General features: G+C 42.7%; 1 protein-coding gene and 1 pseudogene across 2 annotated transcripts in view; both read right to left on the bottom strand.

Annotated features, from left to right (window-relative positions):
* The window catches only part of LOC136850238 (sec1 family domain-containing protein 2-like), a 228,561-nt gene that overhangs the window by 22,835 nt on the left and 181,993 nt on the right, over positions 1 to 23,733 (bottom strand). For both annotated transcript variants that reach the window (XM_067123901.1, XM_067123902.1), the window contains exon 10: positions 71 to 260. In XM_067123901.1, the coding sequence (XP_066980002.1) occupies positions 71 to 260 (190 nt within the window). The remainder of the gene's footprint in view (positions 1 to 70; positions 261 to 23,733) is intronic.
* LOC136850293 (U6 spliceosomal RNA) lies at positions 11,523 to 11,623 on the bottom strand (annotated as a pseudogene).

The following is a 23,733-nucleotide window of genomic DNA, read 5'->3' as shown; positions in this document are numbered from 1 at the left end:
ATCAACAAAATTATATATACACATAACTCTTTAGGTTATAAAATACTAGTCACAAAATAACTATAATTACCAAGTTCCTTAAGAGTTTCTGAGAGATTTTTTTCTTCCACAATAGCATGAGAGAGAAGATTTGTAAGCTGATATTCATCCTTTTCAGTAAAAACCTGAGGACCCCCTAATGAAACAACGTACACCATCATTGCTAAAATGTCGTCTAAAGTTACACCTCTGGTTTTCCTTGTCTTTAGTAACTGGAAAATCTGAAAGTATTCAAACTCATAGAATTATAATACTGTATCCTATGTGGTAAATAGTAATATAATAATATGTGCAGCCTAAGAAGAATGGAGACTATTTAAGGCATAAAAATATTAGAATTCTTGAAACAATCATTCCATTATGTATTGTGAACATATAATATACTTGAAAAACAAAATAATGAAACCTCCAGATATATTTCACTTTCATCAAGCATTTTACTTTTCATAAACCTTGAAGAAATTTTTTAACCATATCCATATTAACTGGCAAGAATACAAGACTTTGGGCATAAGATTTTAGATTTACTGTAGTGATAAATACAACACTCATGTTTTGATAATTTTACAAAAGTACAAGGAACATGATCCAGAGACACTAATAGCTCTTTCCTTGTTGACTGGAGCCATCCTTTGTGTCACTATGGTAATAGATCTGTCTTTCAAACCTCTGAAAGACAAGCCCCAATATTGGAGGAGTTCTGCACTAGGGACAAATGAACATCTATTCTTTGCAGCATTTAGTTTGCCTAACCAGTATCCTCTTTGGCTGCTCCAGCTAGGAGTGAGGTGGAAATATTCCCATGTCACCTACCACTTCAAGAGCTAATCTTGGCATTACTGCTGCGTTGGAAAACTGAAATGGCTGGACTATTCTTAGCTCTCTCATTAACCCTTAAACGCTGAGCCTCTATTTACAAAAACGTCTCCTGTATGCCGGCAGCGTTTGGTGAGTTAGCGCCGAAGCAGAAAAAAAGTTTTTTTTCAAAAAAATCACAGCACGCTTAGTTTTTAAGATTAAGAGTTCATTTTTGGCTCCTTTTTTTGTCATTGCCTGAAGTTTAGTATGCAACCATCAGAAATGAAAAAAAATATCATTATCATATATAAATATTGGAATATATGACAGCAAAAAAAAAAAAACTTGTATATAATTGTATACAAATCGCGCTGTAAGCAAAACGGTTAAAGCTAATGAGTTAATTTTTTTTAGTTGTATTGTACACTAAATTGCGATGATATTGGTATATAACAAATTGTAAAACAATCAAAGCAACACAGAGAAAATATTATCACAAAATGATGCATGAATTCGTAATGTGCGGACGTAAAAAAATATTTTTTTAAAAAATTCACCATAAATCGAAATATTGTGCTAGAGACTTCCCGTTTGTTGAAAAATGAAACTAATTGATTGAATATTACTAGACTGTAAGTGTTTTAGCTTATAATTGCAGTTTTCGACCATTTCGGTCGAGTTAAAGTTGACCAAAAGTCAAATTTTTCTATTTATTTATGATTTATATGAAAATATTTCAAAACTGATAAAAGCTACAACCATGAGTTATTTTCTGTTGTATTGTACATGAAATTGCACACATTTTCATATATAAAACTTTATGTAACGACTAATATAAAACGGTGCAAATATTACAACAATGAGACGAAAAGAATTTCTGAGATGTTCGGCCGAGTTATCACAAGAGACGTAAGGAAAATGTTTTTAAAAATTCACCATAAAGCGAAATATTGTGCTAGAGACTTCCAATTTATTGCAAATTGAAGGTAAATGATTGAATATTACTAGAATGTAAGAGTTTTAGCTTACAATTGCGTTTTTTTACCATTTCGGTCAAGTTAAAGTTGACCGAAGGTTGAAATTTTGGCAGTTATCGTGATTTATGTGAAAATATTTCAAAACTGATAAAAGCTACAACCATGAGCTATTTTCTGTTGTATTCTACATGAAATTGCGCACATTTTCATATATAAAAGTTTATGTAACGACTAATGTAAAACGATGCAAACATTACGACAACGTGACGAAAGAATTTCTGAGATGTTCGCCGAGTTACCACAAGGCACACGTAAGGAAAAAGGTTTTTTTTTTCAGAAATTCACCATAAATCGAAATATTGTGCTAGAGACTTCCAGTTTGTTGCAAAATGAAGGTAAATGATTGAATATTACTGGAATGTAAGAGTTTTAGCTTATAATTGCGTTTTTTGACCATTTCGGTCGAGTTAAAGTTGACCGAAGCTTGAAATTTTGGTAGTTATCGTGATTTATATGAAAATATTTCAAAACTGATAAAAGCTACAACCATGAGTTATTTTCTGTTGTATTCTACATGGAATTGCGCACATTTCCATATATAAAACTTTATGTAACGACTAATATAAAACAGTGCAAACATTACGACAACGTGACGAAAGAATTTCTGGCGCAGACGTAAGGAAAAAAGTTTTTTTTCAAAAATTCACCATAAATCGAAATATTGTGCTAGAGACTTCCAATTGGTTACAAAATGAAGGTAAATGATTGAATATTACTAGAATGTAAGAGTTTTAGCTTACAATTGCGTTTTTTTACCATTTCGGTCGAGTCAAAGTTGACTGAAGGTTGAAATTTTGGCAGTTATCGTGGTTTATATGAAAATATTTCCAAACTGATAAAAGCTACAACCATGGGTTGTATTTTGCTGTATTTTACATGAAATTGCATACATTTTCATATATAAAACTTTATGTAACGGCTAATATAGAACAGTGCAAAAATTACGACAAAATGACGAAAGAATTTCTGAAATTTTCGGCCAAGTTACCACGCGGGCGTAAGAAGGCACCCAACAGACAATTTTAGTCAACGTATGATACGTCCAGTAGGCGTTTAAGGGTTAACTGCATGTCAGAATTTGTTTCCTATTCTCTACTTGAAACATTCTTAACATGGCAAATTTTTTATTAAAGTAATTTGTATTTTTCCTAACATACAAACCTGAGGTCTTTACATATGGGATTAACTTTCAGCGAGCTGGAAATACGGCCATTAAACTTTTGCAAGATGGTTATAGTAACAGTTACCTATGGAAGGGGTGGAAGTGCTGCCCACCAAGTCGGTGTGCATCCAATTCTACGCATTTTACCTTTTGGCCCAGGTAAGAGAATGAGGGGTGGTAAGAGGTGGCCCCTTTATGTAAAGACCTAAGGTTTGTGTATTAAGAAAAATACAGATTACTTTAAAAATTTGTCATTTGTTCCTACACAAATAAAAACCCTCAATCTTTACGTATGGGAGACTTACTTATGGAGGGAGTATTCCGAGTAAATCTCTGAAGTGACTGGTAGTTTGGCTCACCTAAGTACTCTCTTCCTGGTCATGAAAGAGCAAAGGAAGGAGGCCATACCTCTGATCTACTGAACATGAGAGATTTTCAATCATCAGACTTCTGGGCATTTCAAATTAAAGGAACGTAATATCCTTGATTCACAAATGTTTGGATGAGCCTCCAGTGTCGGAGACTATAAAGCTAAGAATAACCAACTGGTTTGCTCATAGTCAGTACATCTCTCCCCTTGCTAGAGAAAAGGAAGGATTTTCATCTACTACAGTAATCCAAATAGAGCTAGATTATAAACATGATACGCAGTCATCGAGACCACCTGCATGCACACCAGTCCAGCACGTGACGGCTCATTCACTGTTCCTCTGCCCACTGGAAGAGGAAGAAAGACAGGAGAAAGAGAGGAGGCCAGTCCCACAAACGCACCTTCTCCTTGCAGCCATACCCCTTAGGTGAGATGTAACCTGTCCCTCAAGACCTGGGTGAACTATATGACTTGTTGAGCATCCACCACAGGATCCACAGAAAAGGAGTCCAAGGACCTATGGGCAACATTCCAAGGTAAAAGGAGATAAATGTGATCTGCACGATCACATTCCATCCTAGTACTCGACCAACAGGTTCTCCCTGAATGCGATGGACAGACTGATGCCCCTGGCCTCGAAAGATCTGGTCCAAAATGTACTGATGTCCACCAAGAAGTTGCTGGGTACACTCATTTGATCATCACTACAGTAGTCAGAAAATGACAATTTCTCCAGCACTGTTTCTTGGCCAACTTGGAGCTAACGAACAAGTTGTTGGCATTGGGTTGAAAGTCTAGTCCTTGTGGAGGCAACATAGACATTATACTGTACTGTCATTGGCACCACAGGACCATAGGAATGGAATGCTCCATCTCACTGATCACTTTCGAAACGTAGAACGATGAAAGGCATAAGCTTCCAGATGTAAATGGGTACCAAAGATGTCTTACTTTGTTCAAAGGTGCAAGAAGACAGAACAAAACAGCGCCAACTTCAGTAAGCTGAGAAAGAACAACTATGATCAAGCTTCTTCAGAGGTTGAACGAATTTCTGGAGGTCAAGGTGCCATGATCAACTGTCCTTATCTCCTGACCTCAGTGAATAATTGTTGTAATTACATCCATCTTGCTTGGGATGTCTGGTTGGCCACTGTACTGAATGGTCTTCTGTCTGCTCGTGTACTTGCACTGCAATTGAGCAGATGAAAGCACCCTTGGACCTTTTGTTGACCATAGTATTACCGTGGTGTCATTGCTATCACACCGAGGAGTGTCTATCTTGGATCTTGAGACTCTTAAAGTCTAAAAAGAACTGTTTAAAGATCCACATAATATTCTCTCCTCAGGTTGTGGATCAACTGGTAATTAAAGCAGCAGCAGCTACTGCTTACATCTTCCACTCCTCACAGGATGAGTGCAACTACATCAAGTCAAAAGAAATGGAGCTCCCAAATACTACTTTTTGACTGAGTTAGAACCAAAAACAAGTTGTTGGAACTTAGTTTGGAGGTATTGTTGATCTCCTGATGAACCAGGCAAAACAATGGGAAGCCCAAGACTTGAATCATGGCTGCAAAAGATTTCTCCTAGGTGCCAACAACATCTGAAGTTTCTAGGAGGTCACTTATCCAAGTACTGACTAGTCCCAGTGTTTCTAACCATGGATGCGAGGGACGTCTCTTATACATCAACAAAATCCAGTGCTCCAGGAGGTCACCTATCCAATTACAGGCGGTCCCTGGTTATTGGCGGGCTTGGTTATTGGGGATCCGGTTTTACGGCCCTTGTCTAGCAACGAAAATTGGCAATTTTTGGCGCTGATATGCGCCGGTTTCTGCTTATTGGTGCTGATAATCGGGTACTGGCGCCAATACATACTGAACAGAGGCGCCTATCTAAGGTTCTCGGCACCAATACCCGGTTATCGGCACTGATAAGCGCCAAAAATCACCGATTTTCAGTTATCAGCAATCTTATTGTCACAATGTCGGAACAGAACCCTGGCCGATAACCAGGGACTGCTTGTACTGACCTGACCCCATCATTTCTAACTTCACTGATCAGACGAGAAGCGATATTCTCAACGTGGCCTGGTCAATGACTACTGTACCCATGGTCCATAAAGACAGAGCTTAATAGTAATATCTTTGGAGTGTCGAGATTGGAGGATCAGTTGACCGTCTTCCTGGATCGAACAATTCTTCCAAACGTCGAGGTGTCAAGACCAATTGTCGCTAACACGGACCCTAGTAACTGAACTTGTCTGTCATACATCCATCATCCTAGAATGTGTCTGGCTGACAGCTATGCTGAGTGAGCTACCTGCAACATCTAATACTTATCCAGAAGCTAATACAGTACTGGTATTTTTTTATTACTAGATTTTGTCTATCTAGTATTGGTAGATTAGCTGCTTGAGACACTGCTGATTTTGATTTGCCTATTGGGATTAAACTTCTATGGAGTTGTAAACCAAGAAAACCTTATTTTCTAAGGGTAGTCATACACAGGCAACTTTTCTAACTGCCAGCAATTCAAGTTTAATACAAGATGAAAGACTTCTAAGTTCATTTTCCATTCATGGGAAAATGAGCCTACACACTGTTCAAAACAGATCAACAGCCTACTTCTGTTCTTAATAAGCAGTACTACTGCACAGTACTGTACTAACAAATGTTTACTGCTGATACTAAATTACAAAACATGGTAAAAAAGTACTAGTTCACTTTCTGCTTGTTGCCAAATGAGCCAACATACCTTTCAAAAAGATAGAAACAGCCTACTTCTGTTCTCAACAAGTGCTACTACCTGTATTACGTATACAATAAATATTAACTGCTGATACTACATTACATAACATTTTATGTTGCCAATTGAAATTTTAGAAAAATATTACCTTAGTAGAATGCTTCGATCACAAATGGTCCTGATTTACTAATTTCCCTTCCAATTCACTATCTTTATGGACACTTGACTTACATTAGAGATTAAGATGGCGTGTTGATGTAATTGCTCAGTTATCACCTAAATTTTCTGCAATAACTACACATATTTACTTCACATTCCATAATTAAATTAAAATGTAACACTTGGAATTTAACATAATGTATTTGTTATCACAGTAAAAAAAATTTTTGACAAACACAAAATTGCACCTCCATCCACAACATCAAAGCCAAGAAGATTATCATTAATTCCATACTCTGGACATCATTCAGCTAATCACCACAGGATTACAGTAAAGTATTAGCATTAGGCAAATCACCATACAGTACATACAGTTATGAATGTGTTTGCCTAGCTAAGCAGTGGTTGAAAAAGTACAGCACTGTCCCTGTAGCTTGCTTCCCCTCCATACAGTATGTATTTGTTCTTAAGTGTGTTTACAGAAATACAGTACAGTCCGACATCTTGAATCCGGCACTCCGAGGTCTGGCAAATCCCAAGATCCTGGACTTTTTTGAATCAGCAGCCATTAGTTCTCGAGTTACTACAAGGGCAGAGCCACACGTTATTTCAGTTTTTGGATTTTTTTGGAATTTTGAATCGCCTTTTACGGAGTTTGCTCCATAAATAAACAAGCACAGTTTATTTCCAACAAAAACATTCTGTGAAACTAAAAAATATGCAGCGTACAAAAGAACCATAATTTGTGTATTTACTCATAAATCATCTAATCTCGTGCATCATGCGATCATTAAAATTTCATTCAAAAACATGATTTCATATACTGTAGTACCTCGGACTTCAAACTTAATCTGTTCCAGAAGACTGGTCAAAATGTGATTTGTTTGAAATATGAAACAAATTTCCCCATAAGAAATAAAGGGAATCAGGATGATTCATTCCAGCCCACTCAAAATGTCCCCCCTTTAAAATTCTTTCTATTATTAACATGTTCAAAAGTTAAATTAAGAGTGTAAAATAATAAAACAGTATGTTATACAAAGTGAAATTTTCAAAAAAATCTGTTTCCATGTACAAGCTAAAATTACATTTTTATAGTAAAATAAAGTTTTATATATACTAACCAAGTAATTACATAGCTTTTAGTTCACTTTACACAGCAGCTTGAATTCAAAATTTTACGCATAACACCTCGCACGTCTGTGTAGGTGACCAGTTCTGCCCCCCAGCAGGAATACTGTATTAGGAACAACTTTAGCAGATAACTTCTATCTCTTCGTGTCTTATGTCCATCAGCGGGGAGGAGGGTGGGCTCCAATCATGGAATTACTGTATAAACATATATAAAACTTTATTTTATTATAAAAATGTCATTTTTATATAAGTAACTTACCAAGTAATTACATAGCTATTCCCACATTGATAGGAGGTAGGATACATGGACATATTCTACTCCAAAAACATTAATTATGTAATGAATTTGAAAATAGAAAAACTTGCTGGCATTGAAAACCAATGCTTGTCGTTACCTATCAGCTAAGAGAGCTACTGGGTTACTGCCTCTGGTAGGTGCTCATCTTAACTCATAGTGGCGTGGTGGTATAGCCATGGGTTGCCTCCTACCTAGTGGGAACTTTGCAGCGAAGGAAGTACTCCAATGGCTAGCAAAGAATGATAGGTCCTCACCCTTGCCCTGGGCATAACACCAAAATAAAAACAACCAGACAACATTGTCACCTACACTGAGATAAAACGACAACCCATCCACTAAGAGTGGTGGGTGCCTTCAGGTACAATGTACCCCCTGGCTCCGCAAAAAGCTCGACACCTTATTACAAGGTGAAGAGACAGTAGGAAAAAACAATCTTATGCTTCCTTCTGTGATACCATGCCAGTCACTAGAAATGGTCTCAAGGCACTGTAACATTCAACACTGTTTAACTCCCATTAAAAATAGTGAGAAACAAAGAACGATACATTCCCAGTAGTTCGAAGGCAGAATGGACATATGAGACATAAAATGTATGCAAGCTAATGAGGTAAAGGCTACTATTGACATCCTTAGCTTTACTTAAAAGATGGCAAACCACTCTCTTAATTCTGAGTGTGTCCCAAGTTAGAAGTCCATGATGGCAATACATTCTAGTCAGTGAATGTAACGGATCTTGCCATATCACCATATGTAGATGATGGTCCTCTGAAAACTCAAAAAGAACAGAGACCTCTCTATTCTCCCACAGAGCTGGAGAGGGCTGGATAGCTTAGAGAATGATCTGGTGTCAGGCTGTAGCTGGCGCCAGAAGCGCTGAGTGCCAGTTGATATAAGAGCTCAGGGCTGGCGGGTGCTTGTGGGAGCTAGCAGGCACTGTGTAGCTAAAAACCATTTGTGGGAGCTAGCAGGCATCTGTGGTAGCTAACGGCCGTTCGCTGGAGCTAGTGGACGCCCATGGGAGCTAGCGGGCGCCCGTGGGAGCTAGTGGGAGCTCATGGGAATTAGCGGGCCCTCGGAGCAAGAGCTGGCGCCAGGCGAGCTGGGAACCAGACGAATTAGAAGCTCATGGCTCTGAAAGCTCTATACAGGCAGTCCTCGGTTATTGGCGGGGGTTCTATTCTGCAGGTGTGATGATAACCGAAAATCGCCACTAACTGAAAATCAGCAATTTTCGCGCTTTTTCAGCGAATTTCGGGACTTATCAGCTATGAAAAGTGCAAGTTTTTGGTTATCGGCGCCTCTGTTAGGTGTGTATCGGCACCAACACCCAATTATCGGCACAGATAAGCAGAAATCGATGACTTTCAGTGCCGAAAATTGCCGATTTTCGTCACTAGACAGGCCCCGTAAAACCGGATTGCTGTTAACCAAGCCCACCGTTAACCAGGGACTGCCTGTAGCTGGTGCCAGACAGCAGCTGACCCCAGACTATAGCTGGCAACAGGAGAACTAGAAGATTGGGATCACCTGATAAGAAAGCGAGATGCAGAGGATGACTATACTTCCAGTAGGGCTATGTGGAATGGATGTAGAGATGCGGAGGATGAATATAATTCCAATAGGACTAAGTTGAATAGAAGTAAAGGACAAATGAGCCTGAAAGCTAAGAGAGGAAGAGGCTGCTCTGATCTCCTTGACTTTCACTTAAAAAATAAAGTGTTTCCTTAAGTATTCAGAAATAAGCCCTTTCAGAATGTGATCTTAGTCCAATTCTGTTCATGTGAAAAACTGAAAGCTGCAGCTGGACGGAGGGTTCTCTCTTCTATAGTCAATGATGTCCATTAACTTCCTAAAGGTGAAGGAATGGATCTAGAACTTGAATAGATCCTCGTTATGGCTAAAAATCCCAGGGTAAACAAGGAAAAAAGCTTCTCCCTGTGAAAATACCTTCTCTAAACAATGACTTGGATCTTACTAATGTGTCCTAGTTGAAGTCAGAGGTCACTTGGAAGGGTGTCTTCCATGTAAGGTTGCCGGGAAGAGGAACACGGGGGATCAAACAAGGGACTCATCGTCATTCAAAATACATCCAGGCTACAGCAGACCAGATTCCTTCCTCGCTTGGACACATCAAAAACCAGATAAGGCCATCAAAAGCTAGGCCCCTGTGTTTACGCACTTAGTTAAGCATGGATCAATACCCTTTACTGATGGAGTATGAAAGATGTAGATCTCCTCAGGTACAGAAGGGGTATCCAAAAATGGGCCATAATTGTCTATAAAAAGAGGGGTAGAGACTGCAACCCCAGCTTCAAAAAAAGGCCCACTTAGTCTGGTAGATGGGGCTAGAAGAATGACATCTGCAAACACACTAGTTTAAGCAATAAGTCTACCAGAAAAACCTTGTACTGGTGCTTTCTGAAGCTTCAAAGGTTCCTTGAGGTGGCAAATAGGATCATAGACAGTCTGCCCCATGGACTCCACAGTTTCTGCCAGACCAGGGGACGTAAAGAAGCACCTGCTCTCAGTTCATCTGCAAGAACTTTAGATGACTTGAACGAAATCAAAGCCGATCTGTTAACAGTAGAGGTCCTCTTGTTTGGATAGAAAATGAGTGAGAAAACAAGCCTTTCTTCTCTATGTATATGGTAGGAATGAAATCTTGTCTAGAGAGAACTACCACAGCCCAGGTGTAAACTAAGGTCAAGAAGCACTGAAGCTCTGAAGAGAAATGCTTACAGCTCTCTAACATATGTGAGAAGGATGCACGATCCAGAAAGTTTCCGGTTCACCCGTGGGTTCCTCGACCAAGATCCAAGGTGTAAAGTAGAAGACTAGGTCTGGGCTTGGAGGAAGAAGGGAGTTCCCTACTTCATCTATGTACAGCCACCATTATAGGTCCAGCTAAAAGGTGACGGTGTCCCACTGTGTTACCTTGTCCTAGTTGTAACCAAAGTACTCTGGTCAACAGTCATTCTAAGTCCAGAAAAAAAGGTCAAACGAAGAGGAGATAGGATTCATGAAAAGGCCTAAAATGTCGCAGAGAGGTTGAGGCACAGGTCCCCAAACTGAGAAAACCCTGTCTCAGAAGGCGGGCCTTCTGGTTCGTCTCCACTGTAGACCAGCGAACGATCTTGCAAAACATTGTGCAGCGTTGTGGACACTGTGAACCAACTGCCAACTATGCGGACTCTTGATAGCCATGCGGACACTTGGGAAACCAGTAGGCTCAACTACACCTCACACAGACACTTGGAAAACCTGTAGGCTTGACTACACCTCATACAGACCACAAAATTCTGCAGTACAGGCAGTCCCCAGTTATTGGCGGGGGTTCCATTCTGACGGAGTGACGATAAGCGAAAATCACCACTAACCGAAAATCAGTGATTTTTGGTGCTTTTTCAGCGCCGATAAGTGCCGAATTTCGGTTATCAGCATCTCTTTTAGGTATATATCGGCGCCAGTAAGAGATTATCGGTGCCGATAAGCGGAAATTGGCGCATATTGGCGCCAAAAATCACCGATTGTCATTGCTAGACAAGTCTCGATAAACTGGATCGTCGATAACTGGGGACTGCCTGTACATCATAGTCTTCCACAGGCCAGCCACAATCCTTAAACAGAGGAAAAACAAAGCTCGTGAGCATATGCCGAGTGTTGAGCGGAGAGTAGGCACCTGGCAAAGGGGACTGGTGCTGACTACTTGGAAGCTGAAGCCAGGTAGCGCCCAAGAAAGGACAAGTGTTTCTAATGAAAAAATCTAGGTGCCGATCGAAAATTGTAGAAGACTTCACAAATTGCATGTCAACCTTGTGCAGGGGCCATGCTAATTTCTCTGCGTTGTTCCATTTAGAATATGTACTGCCGAAGCAAGTATTTTGGACACTTGGCACCAAAAAGAGGCGTCAGCCTAGCACGCTGATGACCAGTGCTCTGAAAGACTGTTTCGAGTGATGCTCACACTAAATTGAAACACTAAGCTTTCATCACGACACCTTCCAGTGGCTGTCTGATGATACTGTACCTCAATCCAAGGCTGGACTGAGGGACAACTACTCAGGGCAAAACCCCTCAGACTCCCTTGGACTGCCAGTATGTCTCCTCCCAGGAGAAGGGGAGTATGACAGGGACTTTAGGACTAGGATATCCGACGGGCTGGATAGCCTACTACACTGCCATGAAGATGCCTTTTCAGTGGCTGTCTGTTGATACCTGGGAATATGCAACAGGTTCGACTGAGGGGGCAATTACCTGGGATAAATCTCACCAGCCTCCCTTGGACATTCAGTAAGACTTCTGCCAGGTGAAAGGGAGTATGACAGTGACTTAGGTCTAGGAGAAGCGGCGGGCCGGAAAATCACCTCCTCCACTGCACAACACTCACTTTGCAAGGTTAATTTTCTGTTAACCTATACACAAGATTGGCGATGGTGTGGGAAAGGAAGCTAGGGAGCCAGGCATGGAAGTGAGTGGATAAACACATAGGGCTAGTAGAAGGAGAGAAAAAGGGTATGTCAGCTTTGTACATGTCTGGCTGTCTGCTACAGTTGTCGCCTGTGGGCGCACTTGGGCGTTCGGGCGCTCTGGAGTGCCTTGGCTGCACAGAGCATGATTTGGCAGCAGATGGTAAGAGTTGGCCGTGGGCACTTGGGCACTTTTCGACACCTTTGGCTGCTCAGAGCACGAGTTGGCGCCAGAAGGTAGCACCAGTGGGCGCCATCTAGTTCTCGTAGCATGAGCAGGCGTCAAGCTAAAGTGGGCGCCAGTGGCTGCTTCTGGGTACTGGAAGTGTGGAACATTCACAATCTGCGCATCAACCTAGATGCATGTTATCCTTGCACAAGAAACATGAGAAGCTTCTCAGAAAAAGTTCCAACTAAGTAAATGTACTGCCGAAGCGAGTACTCTACACAAAACAATGACAAAGCAAATACTGGGACCGATTCTCTTCTGACGATAAAATATTGTTATAACTTGTTACTTGTTGACACTTATCTTGTAAGGACGGGATTGGGTGATATACTGGCTGGGTGTTCACTGGTTTATTGGTGGTCCCTTACTGAATGAATGTACAGAATCTTCGAAGATGTTATTGGCCTGTGCGAGCCGCAAAGTAGCATCTACACACAGACAGAGCAAAACAGAGGTAATGTTTCGAATGCTGACAAACAGATGGCAATTGTGAGAGACATAATAAACGTACAATGATAAAACATATATCAATGGAAAAGCCAGGAAATTCTACATATGGCCAATTGCATGAGATTTGAGACAGATTAATGAATACAATGCAGTAGCATAATATATGCAAAATGGCGAGACGTTTGGCGTCTTCACAAACAGAAACATACATACAGTTTGATATAGAAGATTCGGTGGAACATTATGAGCACATGATTAGAATGCTTGCATGGCAATGCAAGTAGTGGTTATTGTACATATATCAAGACAACAATGGTTAGGGAGAAACAGACGGAAATATTGTACGGTAGAAGTTGCGTTCCTCGAGAGAAAACGGAATGTTCTTGTTCCCTCTTTGTCTGGATCCCTCCGAAGATATGACGCAAGAACACACATAGGCCTTGTGCTCGAAAGAGACCGCCATCGATGTGATGGCCCGTCTCTTACAATCTAGGCACCTCTTCCAAAGTGCTTGTAGGGCCTCCATTATCAAATTAAAAGTTTATTCATCAGATTTTTGCTGAGCGTGCGTCATCACACTACATGTTCCATATTCACTGTTTGATATTCCATATCACAGCATTGATAAACAAAAAAGTTTAGTTTGTTTTGAAAGGATTCAAATCCTCAAACTGCCTCAGCTCAAGAGGAAGCTTGCTATATAATCTAGGAGCTGCATAATAAGCATCCTTCTCTCCTTACTACTTTCTGTCCTTATACTTTCAATTCTCTTGCAAGGGAAAATATGAGGGTTAAGGTAATATTATTTACTGATGGCTAGCAAGTATATTAGGTTTGGTAAACAAACATAAAATGCAAATCTTTAGCCTAAAAGAATGATGAAACATCCAACAATTACTTTTAAGGCAATTATATAACGACAGCTTGGGAAAAGTTTACGCCCTGTAAACCCCACTGATATAAAATTTGGATTAAAGGAATGGTGTAAGTTGCAAGAATTACTTTTAGGACAAAACTACATCAGCTGCTCGCAAATAGCCTAGGCAAAAAAGTTTGCCTGGATTAGTCTAAAAGAATGACTAAACATTCAAGAATTACTTTAAGGCAAATAATCGGCGGCTAGCGAGTGCCTATGCCTGGAAAACACCATTTGAAAATTAATTTTAGGGCAAAATTATATAGAAGGCTTGCAAGTAACCTGCGTAAGATGCAAGAACTACCTTTGGGGCAAAACTACATCAGCGGCACACAAGTAGCCAAGGCAAAAAAGTATTCCCTGGATTAGTCTAAAAGAATGACAAAACATTTAAGAGTTACTTTTAAAGCAATTATATCTCCGCCCAGAAATCACCATTCAAAAATTAATTTACGGTAAAATTATACCATAGGCTAGACCCGGTAATCAAAACATAAAGCAAAAGTTTCAGCCTAAAGGAATGGCATAACACATATGAGGATTACTTTTAGGGCAGAGTGATTATCAGCAGCTTTCAAGCCTAGATGTAAACAAAAGACTTTTAGACAAAATTCTGTTGATGAATCAACTCGATAAAGGGATTTTGACAAAGGAAAAATCTATTTCTGGGGGAAGACCTGTGTCACCCGGTGAAATATCCTTTTAGCACATATTTCTAGGTATAAGTATTGCTAAATATACCAGAGAAAAAGCTAAACACAATGCCAGGGTTACGACCCCCGGATCGAACGCCATTTATAATATAAATATGGTGTCGGTATACACAAAGGGTGAGTGGTGTCACTGCCACAGGCCTCTGCCCTATAGAGCTCTCCAATCTCAAAACCCCGAAAAGTGAGGAGCCGTTACATACCTCACTCTCTTTGCCCAGCCAACCACCACCTCAGCCGCCATCTTGTAAACAAGTTAGCACCCCCCAAGCTTGGTATGCCACTCAGGGGGGGAAAGGAAATACAGGGATGGGTCACCGGGTGACACAGGTCTTCCCCCAGGAATAGATTTTTCCTTTGTCAAAATCCCTTTTCTGGGCTCGACCTGTGTCACCCGGTGAAATTATAACAGAGAATCAGCCATACAAAAGCTTGGTGGAGCCCTCTAAGAATTATCTTAATGGAGCTAAATAAAACTATAAGAAAATTACTGTTTTTTAACAACCCAAAGCATTAATAATAAAACATGATTAACAATATAGGGCACACAGACAGAATTAATTACACCAAGACACTTAAGGCTAACAAAAAAGGGGTACAACAAAATATGCAAAATGGTCAGGAGTCAGGCTGTGAAGCAGGCCTAACCTAAAGGTAGAAGGCATGGCGAGTAAATGAGGGGCGCAGGCGAGAGAGGAATAAAGGACAGGATAAACTAAGGTTACATAAGCTAGTCTAGGGCAGGAGGAACAACACTTCCTGCAGCCACTGTGGAGTATTTAAGAGCCTCTAGAGATTTAAGATAGTGGCGTTTGAACACTGTTGGTGATTTCCAGCCCGTATACTTTTAAGGTCATCAAATTTCACATTATGGAAATAATTAGTGGAGGTGGCCACTGCTCGAATATCATGTACCCTATGTACTGAATCCGGGTTTGCTTGCTTTATGAAATACAGTATTTGTTGCCTGATGGCCTTTAAAGAAATGGTTCCTCCATTTTCCCTAACAAAAAGAAGTTCTATTTAAATAAGCTTTTAAAGTGTTAACTGGGCATAAGGACAGATCCTGTGGAAGGGGGACAACCTTTCAAGGGGACCATCTATTTTGTGGATCTTCGTTCTTAGCTAGAAACTTGAGATCCGGAGACAACAGAACTTCTCCTGACGGGAGGAAATCAACATGATTCAGTTCTCTAGAGAGAGCAGACAGTTCAGGAATTCTGGCACCTGAAGCTAGGCTAATTAAAAATAACGTTTTCCTTAACAGACTCGAGTATGAACATAGTTCATTATCAGTGTCTGATGCTAATTTAAGTACGTCATTTAAGAACCAGGAAACCGTGTGGGGACAGGTTGCTGGTCTAAGACGAGCGCATGCTTTAGGAATTGATGAAAAATATGAGTCTGTAAGGTTAATATTGAAGCCATGTAAAAATATTTTTCTTAAAGCAGATTTTGCTGTAGTAATAGTACTAGAGGCCAGTCCTTTCTCAAATAATGATCTGAAGAAAGAGATTGCAAGGTTCGTGGTCATTTCCTGAGCTTCAGATTCCCTCAGAAATAATGCTAACTTTTAACTGCTGAGTCATATTGTCTGAGGGTAGATTCCCTCTTGTCGGATTCTATGAACAGTGTATTAATAGGATCAATGTTAGCGTCTTTCTGAGCTGCAAACTTCATGAAGTCCATAAAGCTAGGGCATTCAGAATTCTTGAGGAAGCTGACACAGTCCGAGTTTGTACTATTTGAGTCAAACTTGGACTGGGGATTTGTATGCGCCGGAGTTTCAACTCTAGAAGAAGAGGAAACCAATTGCTCTTCGGCCAGTGGGTGCCACAAGTGCTACTTGACCTTTGAATGATCTGAGTTTGTGTAAAACTTTCATCAATAGGTTTATTGGTGGAAACAGATAGATCCTTTGCCACCTGTTCCAGTCTATTGACATCGCATCTGTGGAGTGAGCTAGAGGGTCTAGATTGGGAGCAACGTAACACGGAAGCTTGTGGTTGCTCTCTGTGGCAAACAGGTCCACCTGGAGACCTGGTACCTGACGACAAATCCACTCGAATGATGCTTTGTCCAATGACCATTCCGACTCCAGCGGAGTTGTCCTGGACAGTGAATCTGCAATGACATTCCGGACACCTGCCAGATGAGTAGCTGACAGGTGCAACGATGTTTCCTTGCCAGAGAGAAAATTGCGATCATTACCTGATTGATCCGGCTCGACTTGGAGCCCCCTCTGTTTATGCAATGCATAACTACTGCACTGTCCAGTACCAGTCTGATATGAATCTGCCTGGTTGGACGTAGTTTCTTTAGAGATAGAAATACTGCCATTGCTTCTAGAATGTTGATATGGAACTGGCGGAACATAGTTGACCATGTTCCTTGAACTTTCTTGTGTTGGGAATATCCTCCCCACCCGCTCAAGGAAGCATCCGTATGGATCACTAATGATGGAGGGGGAAATTGGAAAGGCACTGACCTTGACAAACTCTTGACTGTTGACCATGGTCGAAGCCTCTTCCTCAACACCGGCGGAATTAGAGACATCTTGTCTCTGTATCTGCTGTTGGCTCGTCTCCGCCATACTCTGTTTATATCCTTCAGTTTGGCTTTCAGCAGCAAATCTGTTACTGACGCGAACTGAAGAGAACCCAGGACTCTTTCCTGGGTACGACGAGAGGCTTTTTTGTTTTTGAGGAACTGCCTGGTAGCTTTGGCTATTTCCCTCCTTTTGGCTGGCAGAAGTGACAGTTTGTGTGTGTCCAGATCCCACTGGATTCCTAACCACTGAAACTGAGCCTCCGGAACTAGGCGGGATTTCTTCCTGTTTATTTGAAAACCTAAGGATTCCAGGAAGCTGATCACTATAGATGTTGCTTTCCGACATTTCTTGGCGTTGGATGCCCAAATTATCCAATCATCCAGGTATGCGGCTAACATAATCCCTTGGGCCCGTAGTTGCTGGACTACTGTTTCTGCCAGTTTGGTGAAAATTCTGGCCGCTATGTTGAGCCCGAATGGCATGACTCTGAACGAGTATGCTTGTTTCCCTAGCCTGAATCCTAGGTAAGGAGAGAAGTTTCTCGCAATCGGGACGTGATAATAAGCGTCTGAAAGATCTATAGAGGTGGTGACGGCCCCACGGGGAAGTAGGGTCCGCACCTGTGAGATTGTAAATATGCGAAACTTGTCGCATTGAATGTATAAATTGAGACGAGACAAGTCTAGAATTACTCTTTGCTGGATTGAGTCTTTCTTTGGAACACTGAAAAGCTGGCCTTGAAATTTCAGGTGTCTCACTCTCTTTATTGCCCTCTTTTGGAGAAGGTCTTCTACAAAGTCCAGAAGGGCTTTGGATGGAGACTGATGGAACCTGGCTGGCGGAGGGGGCCCTCTGCTCCAGCTCCATCCCAGACCCTTTGAAACTATGCTGTGGGCCCATGGACTGAAGGTCCAATGGTCCCGGAAGAGATGTAACCTCCCGCCCACCTGAGGAGACTCATTGAGCGGAAGAGGGCTTACTTCCTCTACCTCCTCGGCCTCCTCTTCCCTGTGAAAGAGATCGTGATGCAGACCTACCTCTGAAGGAGGCTCTGGCTCTGCTTCCCCTCGCATGCCTGTTAAAGCCTCTAAACGCCCCTTGGCTTTCAAACGAAGCGTTGAAAGCCTGGGACATCACGAAGGTTGGCGGAGCAAGGGTTTGCTGAGCCGGCTGCATCAGAACAAACTGTTGCTGAGGCTGGGCTTTGGAAGTTGAAGGCTGTCCGATCTGGGAGACCGGTACAGCTTGAAGCACAGTTTGGGTCTGAGGTTTTCTGTACCTCCTGAACCTTTTCCTATCCCTGGCTTGAGGTCCGGCGGACTCGGTGGCCTTCCTTTTAAAGGGGAGACCCCAGCAGGAGCGAAGGCTCTGATTTGCTCTGGTTGCCTCCGCCAGAACATTGTTGACCTCATCCTCCGGGAAGATGTTAGGACCCCAGATAGAACTTCATGAGTCTATTGGGCTCGTGTCTGATAGTGGCGTCCGCAAAGATGTGTTTCTGGCAATTTAGCCTCGCCACTACAAAGTCATACAGGTCCGCTTGAAATGCTGCTAACAGGAATTTGGTCAGGACCTGGAATAGAGGTTCTTCAGCGTAAGTTACCGCCGTCACCTCCGTAATAGTAATGGAATGCAGGGAGCGGCTCAACCTGCATCTAGCCTCGAACTCCGCCTTCAGAAGGGCCTCCGGAATCTTGGGAAGCTGTTCACTAAAGAGAGTGGAGGTGCACTCGGGGTCGAGTTTGCCCACCGTGAATGTGGCCGGAGCTCCCAACCAAAATTCCGAATCTCCAGGGAAGACGAGAGAGGTGGGATCTGTCTCCCGGAGTTGAGGCAGCGGCTTACCCTCGATTCCTGCCTTAGTCGTGCAGGGGGTAGGGATGGAGTCACCTACCAAGAACATCGTGAAAGTCCCCTTAAAGGGGGTAAGCTTGGTATTTTCGCACTCCCATTCAGTGAGAGCGCTCATCAAGGTGGATTGGGCTTGGTCCCTGGGGAAGATAACTGTCTCCTTCGGGACCTTGTCTGATCTGATCCAGGCTTCCTCTGTAAGCCTGGCATAGCCTGGGTAGGGAGGCACCAGGTCGGGTGGAAAAAACTCCAGTTCCTCCAACCGACGAGTTCCCAAGCCCTCGATGGTCAGGGTATCATTGTGTATTGGAGCATGAAGAGCCAGCCGCCACAGGTTTCCCTTATCAAAAGGGGGCAGTCTGGAGGCATCCGGAACAACATAAGATTGTCCTGCTACTCCGGAGCGCATAAACCCGGAGAGCAAGCTTTCCTGGGTCTGCATCCTCTCTGCCAATGACTTCACAGACTGACCAGAGGTGTGTAAGCTCGAAGTGAGCTGGGAGGAAAGGTCTTGAATCCTGGCCTCAACCTTCTATCTAACTTCTGCATCAGAAGTTCCGCAAAGGCCTCAGGGTCAAAGATAGGCTGTGGGGGAACACCCTTGGACGTCCTGGATCTTGACCCCTTGGGGGGGGGAGTAGCCTTACTAGAGGACGCCACTGGATTAAGAGCCAGTGACGACCTTGAGGGAGCTGACGGATTAGACCTTTGAGGTCTAGAGGACTTAGGTAAGTCCTTCTTTTTCAAGGATTTCACCTTGGGGACAACAGACCTCGTCCTGTCCTCAAGGATAGCTGATTTATGAAACCCTTAAAAGGAGGAAGAAGAGGAAGAAGGAGAACCAAAAAGGGGACTACCAACACTCTCTCCCCCTGCCTCACTTACCACCTTACCTTCTACCTGGTGGTCCGGATCGACGCTCATTGGTTTGAGGTGGATATTGATGGCCGCCACCTCCTCCACCACCTCTCCGCACAGGTTGTCTTCTTGGGAGGGTTGCGCCTCCTCCCGGATCCGTTCAATTAAAGGGGCGGCTACTTCCGCCGGCACTGCAGCTGAGATCCGGGCTCCGGGGTAGAGGAGATTACATATCTCCTCTGACAGGACGTATGGCTTGCCCGACGCAACATTCCTCCCAAACCCGCCGACCCAGACCTTCAGGGTCGACAGCGAAGAGTCACGGATAATACGGTCAGACTGAAAGGAAGGGAAGGGTTTACTGAAATTATTCTCCGACTGTCGTATATGTCAATATAAGACATTAAAGGCAAAAGGAGACTAAAGGTTAGCGGTCTCTAAAGCTTACCGACTCATCCACCACTAGCTCGTACAGAGTGTAGCAGATCTCACAGCCATCTGGGTGCAGAACGACCAAGTCCCCAACACGAACTGAGCAGCTGGAGTGTGAACGGCACACCTCATGGCCACAGGGTTGTTGGAGAACCGCTGTGCACCCAGGCTCCTGACAGCGTACCATCTGTAAGCGGAAAGACGATACATGAGTAACGTCGAGTTAAGGCCCGCCGGAGTAGGTCCGGCAGTGATAGGATACCTTAACCTAAAATATGGGTGATGGAACATGCTTATCATCAGGCAAAACCCCGCCGGAATTAAATCCGGCAGTATAGAATTAATACACGATACATGTGGGTGATAGTTTATCATATGATAAAACACCGCCGGAAAGGAATCCGGCAGCAGAAAAGATATGTTATGCTACGGAATGGTCAACTACTAATTATGTAAACATAAGTACTCTAAGATACGCTGGTGTTATGGTACTCCGCCCTGATTTGCCACGGAAATCCCGTTATGTCACACATTATGGTAACGGCGGAAGAGGCAGAGAGGAGTCTACACATATGGCTCAACTCTCAACGCGCAGGGCGGGAACCCACCAACTACCGAATACCATACCCACCGGAGTGGTAACGTGTACGATAACAATGAGAGATCTGACTAACCTGGTGGAGACTGAACATAGCAAAAGTCATGATAGCATCCCTGGGACTGTGTTCAATGCTCCAGCTAACACTGTGGAAAGCAAACAAACGAAACACCAGCCGATAAGGGGAAAAGTTAGCAGAGTGGCGGAAACTCGGCAAGCGGTGGCCAGATGGGTGGGTAACACCCTCTGGAAGCCGAAAGAAAACTCCCCACGGGGTGCCGAACCCAAGCGATTGGCGTCCCTCACGTAGGGAGATGTCTAGGTTACTCGCCAAAAGCTAACTGATCAGGTAAATAAGGAATAGGCTACATACACGAAAAGATCTGTGCAACCTTCCATCCCAGTCCACCCTCCAAACCCAAAGCTTTTTGGGTTGGACAGGAAGGCCAGAATCGGCGCAACAGGGGGAACCACGCAAAGCCCCAGCCACACCCTCCAAAACTGACAGTCTGGTCAGGTGGAAGACTATGAATTGAGGAGACCCTTCACTATTCTAACCTCACCCTCCAAAAACCTCACGGCCTGGTCAGGTGGGCAGGGGGGAGGAAGGGCAACTACCTCACTAGCCTAACCTCACCTTCCAAAAACGTGACAGCATGGTCAGGTGGGCCAAGAGAGAACGAAGAACTCCCTCAACAACCTAACCTCTCCCTCCAAAACCTCCAAACGGCCTGGTCAGGAGAGCTAGGAAGCATAAGCATCGTGTAAAGAGCCTAACCTGTCCAGCCTAACTCTCCGAAACCGATTACGATACGGCCGAGTAGGCTAGGCTAGAAAATACCTAATCGAATAAAACTGTCTGACTTCAAGAGTACTAAGATAAAAGTTAACCAGACGATGTGTGAAATATAAAAAACATATATATACATAGAATTATATACTATAAATACGTAAAAGACTCAGCGACAGAGAAGGCCAAACAAAACCGATATACGGAACGCGGGGGATACCCAAGATGGCCGACCCTGACGTCGAATCACACATAAAACTAATCCAAGAATATACATGTCATCCAACATCGTACACATCAGAAATGATCATGAGCATAACAGTACCATCCTGGAGAATGTACCAACTCGCTGGTAGAGGAGGGGGACCAGGGAAAAGGGAGAAATTATGATCAGAAATGGGGAGGGGGGAAAAACCTCCGTCTCTAGCCTAGATCAGTTATGATACGGGCTCCCAACCTCCTACCAACGAAATGGTGATTCTATAAATATATATAAAACTCCAATTGAAGGAGTATGGATAAAAACTAGCAGCAACTTAATGCTAAAAACATGCGAAGACTGAGGGTCCAGCGTGGTAGAGGCCGACGCAGCCACGACCGGCTGCATAGCGTTATTTACCTGTTAAACAATATATTAAAGGTCAAATAAGATGCCTCTGTAAGAAAAAACCAAAAGGAGATGGTACTCAACTTAGTTGGGAATTCAGGAAGAGATGACATGCTGAATTAGTGAAAATCCAAGAAAACATAGCACCAAGAAAAAACACGGTGTTGTCAGGAAGCGTGCTAATTTGGAATGTTTACAAGATGGCGGCTGAGGTGGTGGTTGGCTGGGCGAAGAGAGTGAGGTATGTAACGGCTCCTCACTTTTCGGGGTTTTGAGATTGGAGAGCTCTATAGGGCAGAGGCCTGTGGCAGTGACACCACTCACCCTTTGTGTATACCGACACATATTTATATTATAAATGGTGTTTGATCCGGGGGTTGTAACCCTGGCATTGTGTTTAGCTTTTTCTCTGGTACATTTAGCAATACTTATACCTAGAAATATGTGCTAAAAGGATATTTCACCGGGTGACACAGGTCGAGCCCAGAAATAACAAAAGGAAAAAATTCATCCTGAGATTTCATGAAGGTTACTAATACGTGTTCCAGTGGATATGTAAACCACTGAAATCCAGATATTATATCCGGAAAATAATTAATACAGCTGCCGCCATACTCAGTGTTCACCCGAGCATGGCAGGAACAGATTGAAGTTATCTGCTAAAGTCGTTCCTGCTAGTAGGCAGAACTGGTCACCTACACAGATGTGCGAAGTGTTACCCATGAAATTTTGAATTCAAGCTGCTGTGTAAAGTGAACTAATAGCAAATGTAATTACTTGGTAAATAACTTATATAAAAACTCGATTTACGAACTGTTTGGTGAAAATGGCGACAGGCTGGCTGGGACTGAGGGAGGAAAAACGGGATCCCCTCGAGGAAACCGAACTGGTCGCAGTAGGCAAAGGTTGATAACAAAATCAATTTTATTCACATTTTGCAAGGATAATCAAAGGAATCGATAGTGTGTGTGTGTGTGTGTGTCCGATTGTGTGTCTGTGTGCATGAATGTTAGAGAGAGAGAGAGAGAGAGAGAGAGAGAGAGAATAATCAGGGTCAGGTAGATGAGAAAGCATGACTGCTGACATGTTTACAATTGGATCTTGAGTGCAAAGAGATTAATTATGCCACAACACATCAACTTACTCTTGGCAAATGGCAGAATTTAAAATTATAGTCCATTAAACATGAGGATTTTGCAGACAAATAAGTAATAAGCAAAGAATGCAAGTGAGAAAAGGAAAGAGAGATAAAATAACTTTTCACAAGGAATGTGGTGCCAGTGTGTCTCATGATGTGGGGATGAATTACTTTTACAATGCTAAAAATTATAAAAAGCAAGTGTCACTTGCTAGGTAATTTACCATAACAAAAAGTGAAAGAAACAGGCGAAACATAGTGAAAGAGAAGTCAGTGGGCAGTGGACCACCTTCTCCCACCCAATTACCAACCACCATCCCCTCCCCCCCCCTCTCTACTGTCTCGCTCAGCACAGTCCCGAACACTTGCTCCAGTAAGACTCTTTCAATTTT

The sequence above is a fragment of the Macrobrachium rosenbergii genome, chromosome 21, assembly GCF_040412425.1.
Source record: "Macrobrachium rosenbergii isolate ZJJX-2024 chromosome 21, ASM4041242v1, whole genome shotgun sequence".
Classification (NCBI taxonomy): Eukaryota; Metazoa; Arthropoda; class Malacostraca; order Decapoda; family Palaemonidae; genus Macrobrachium; species Macrobrachium rosenbergii.
This window is presented reverse-complemented; position numbering and strand designations above follow the sequence as displayed.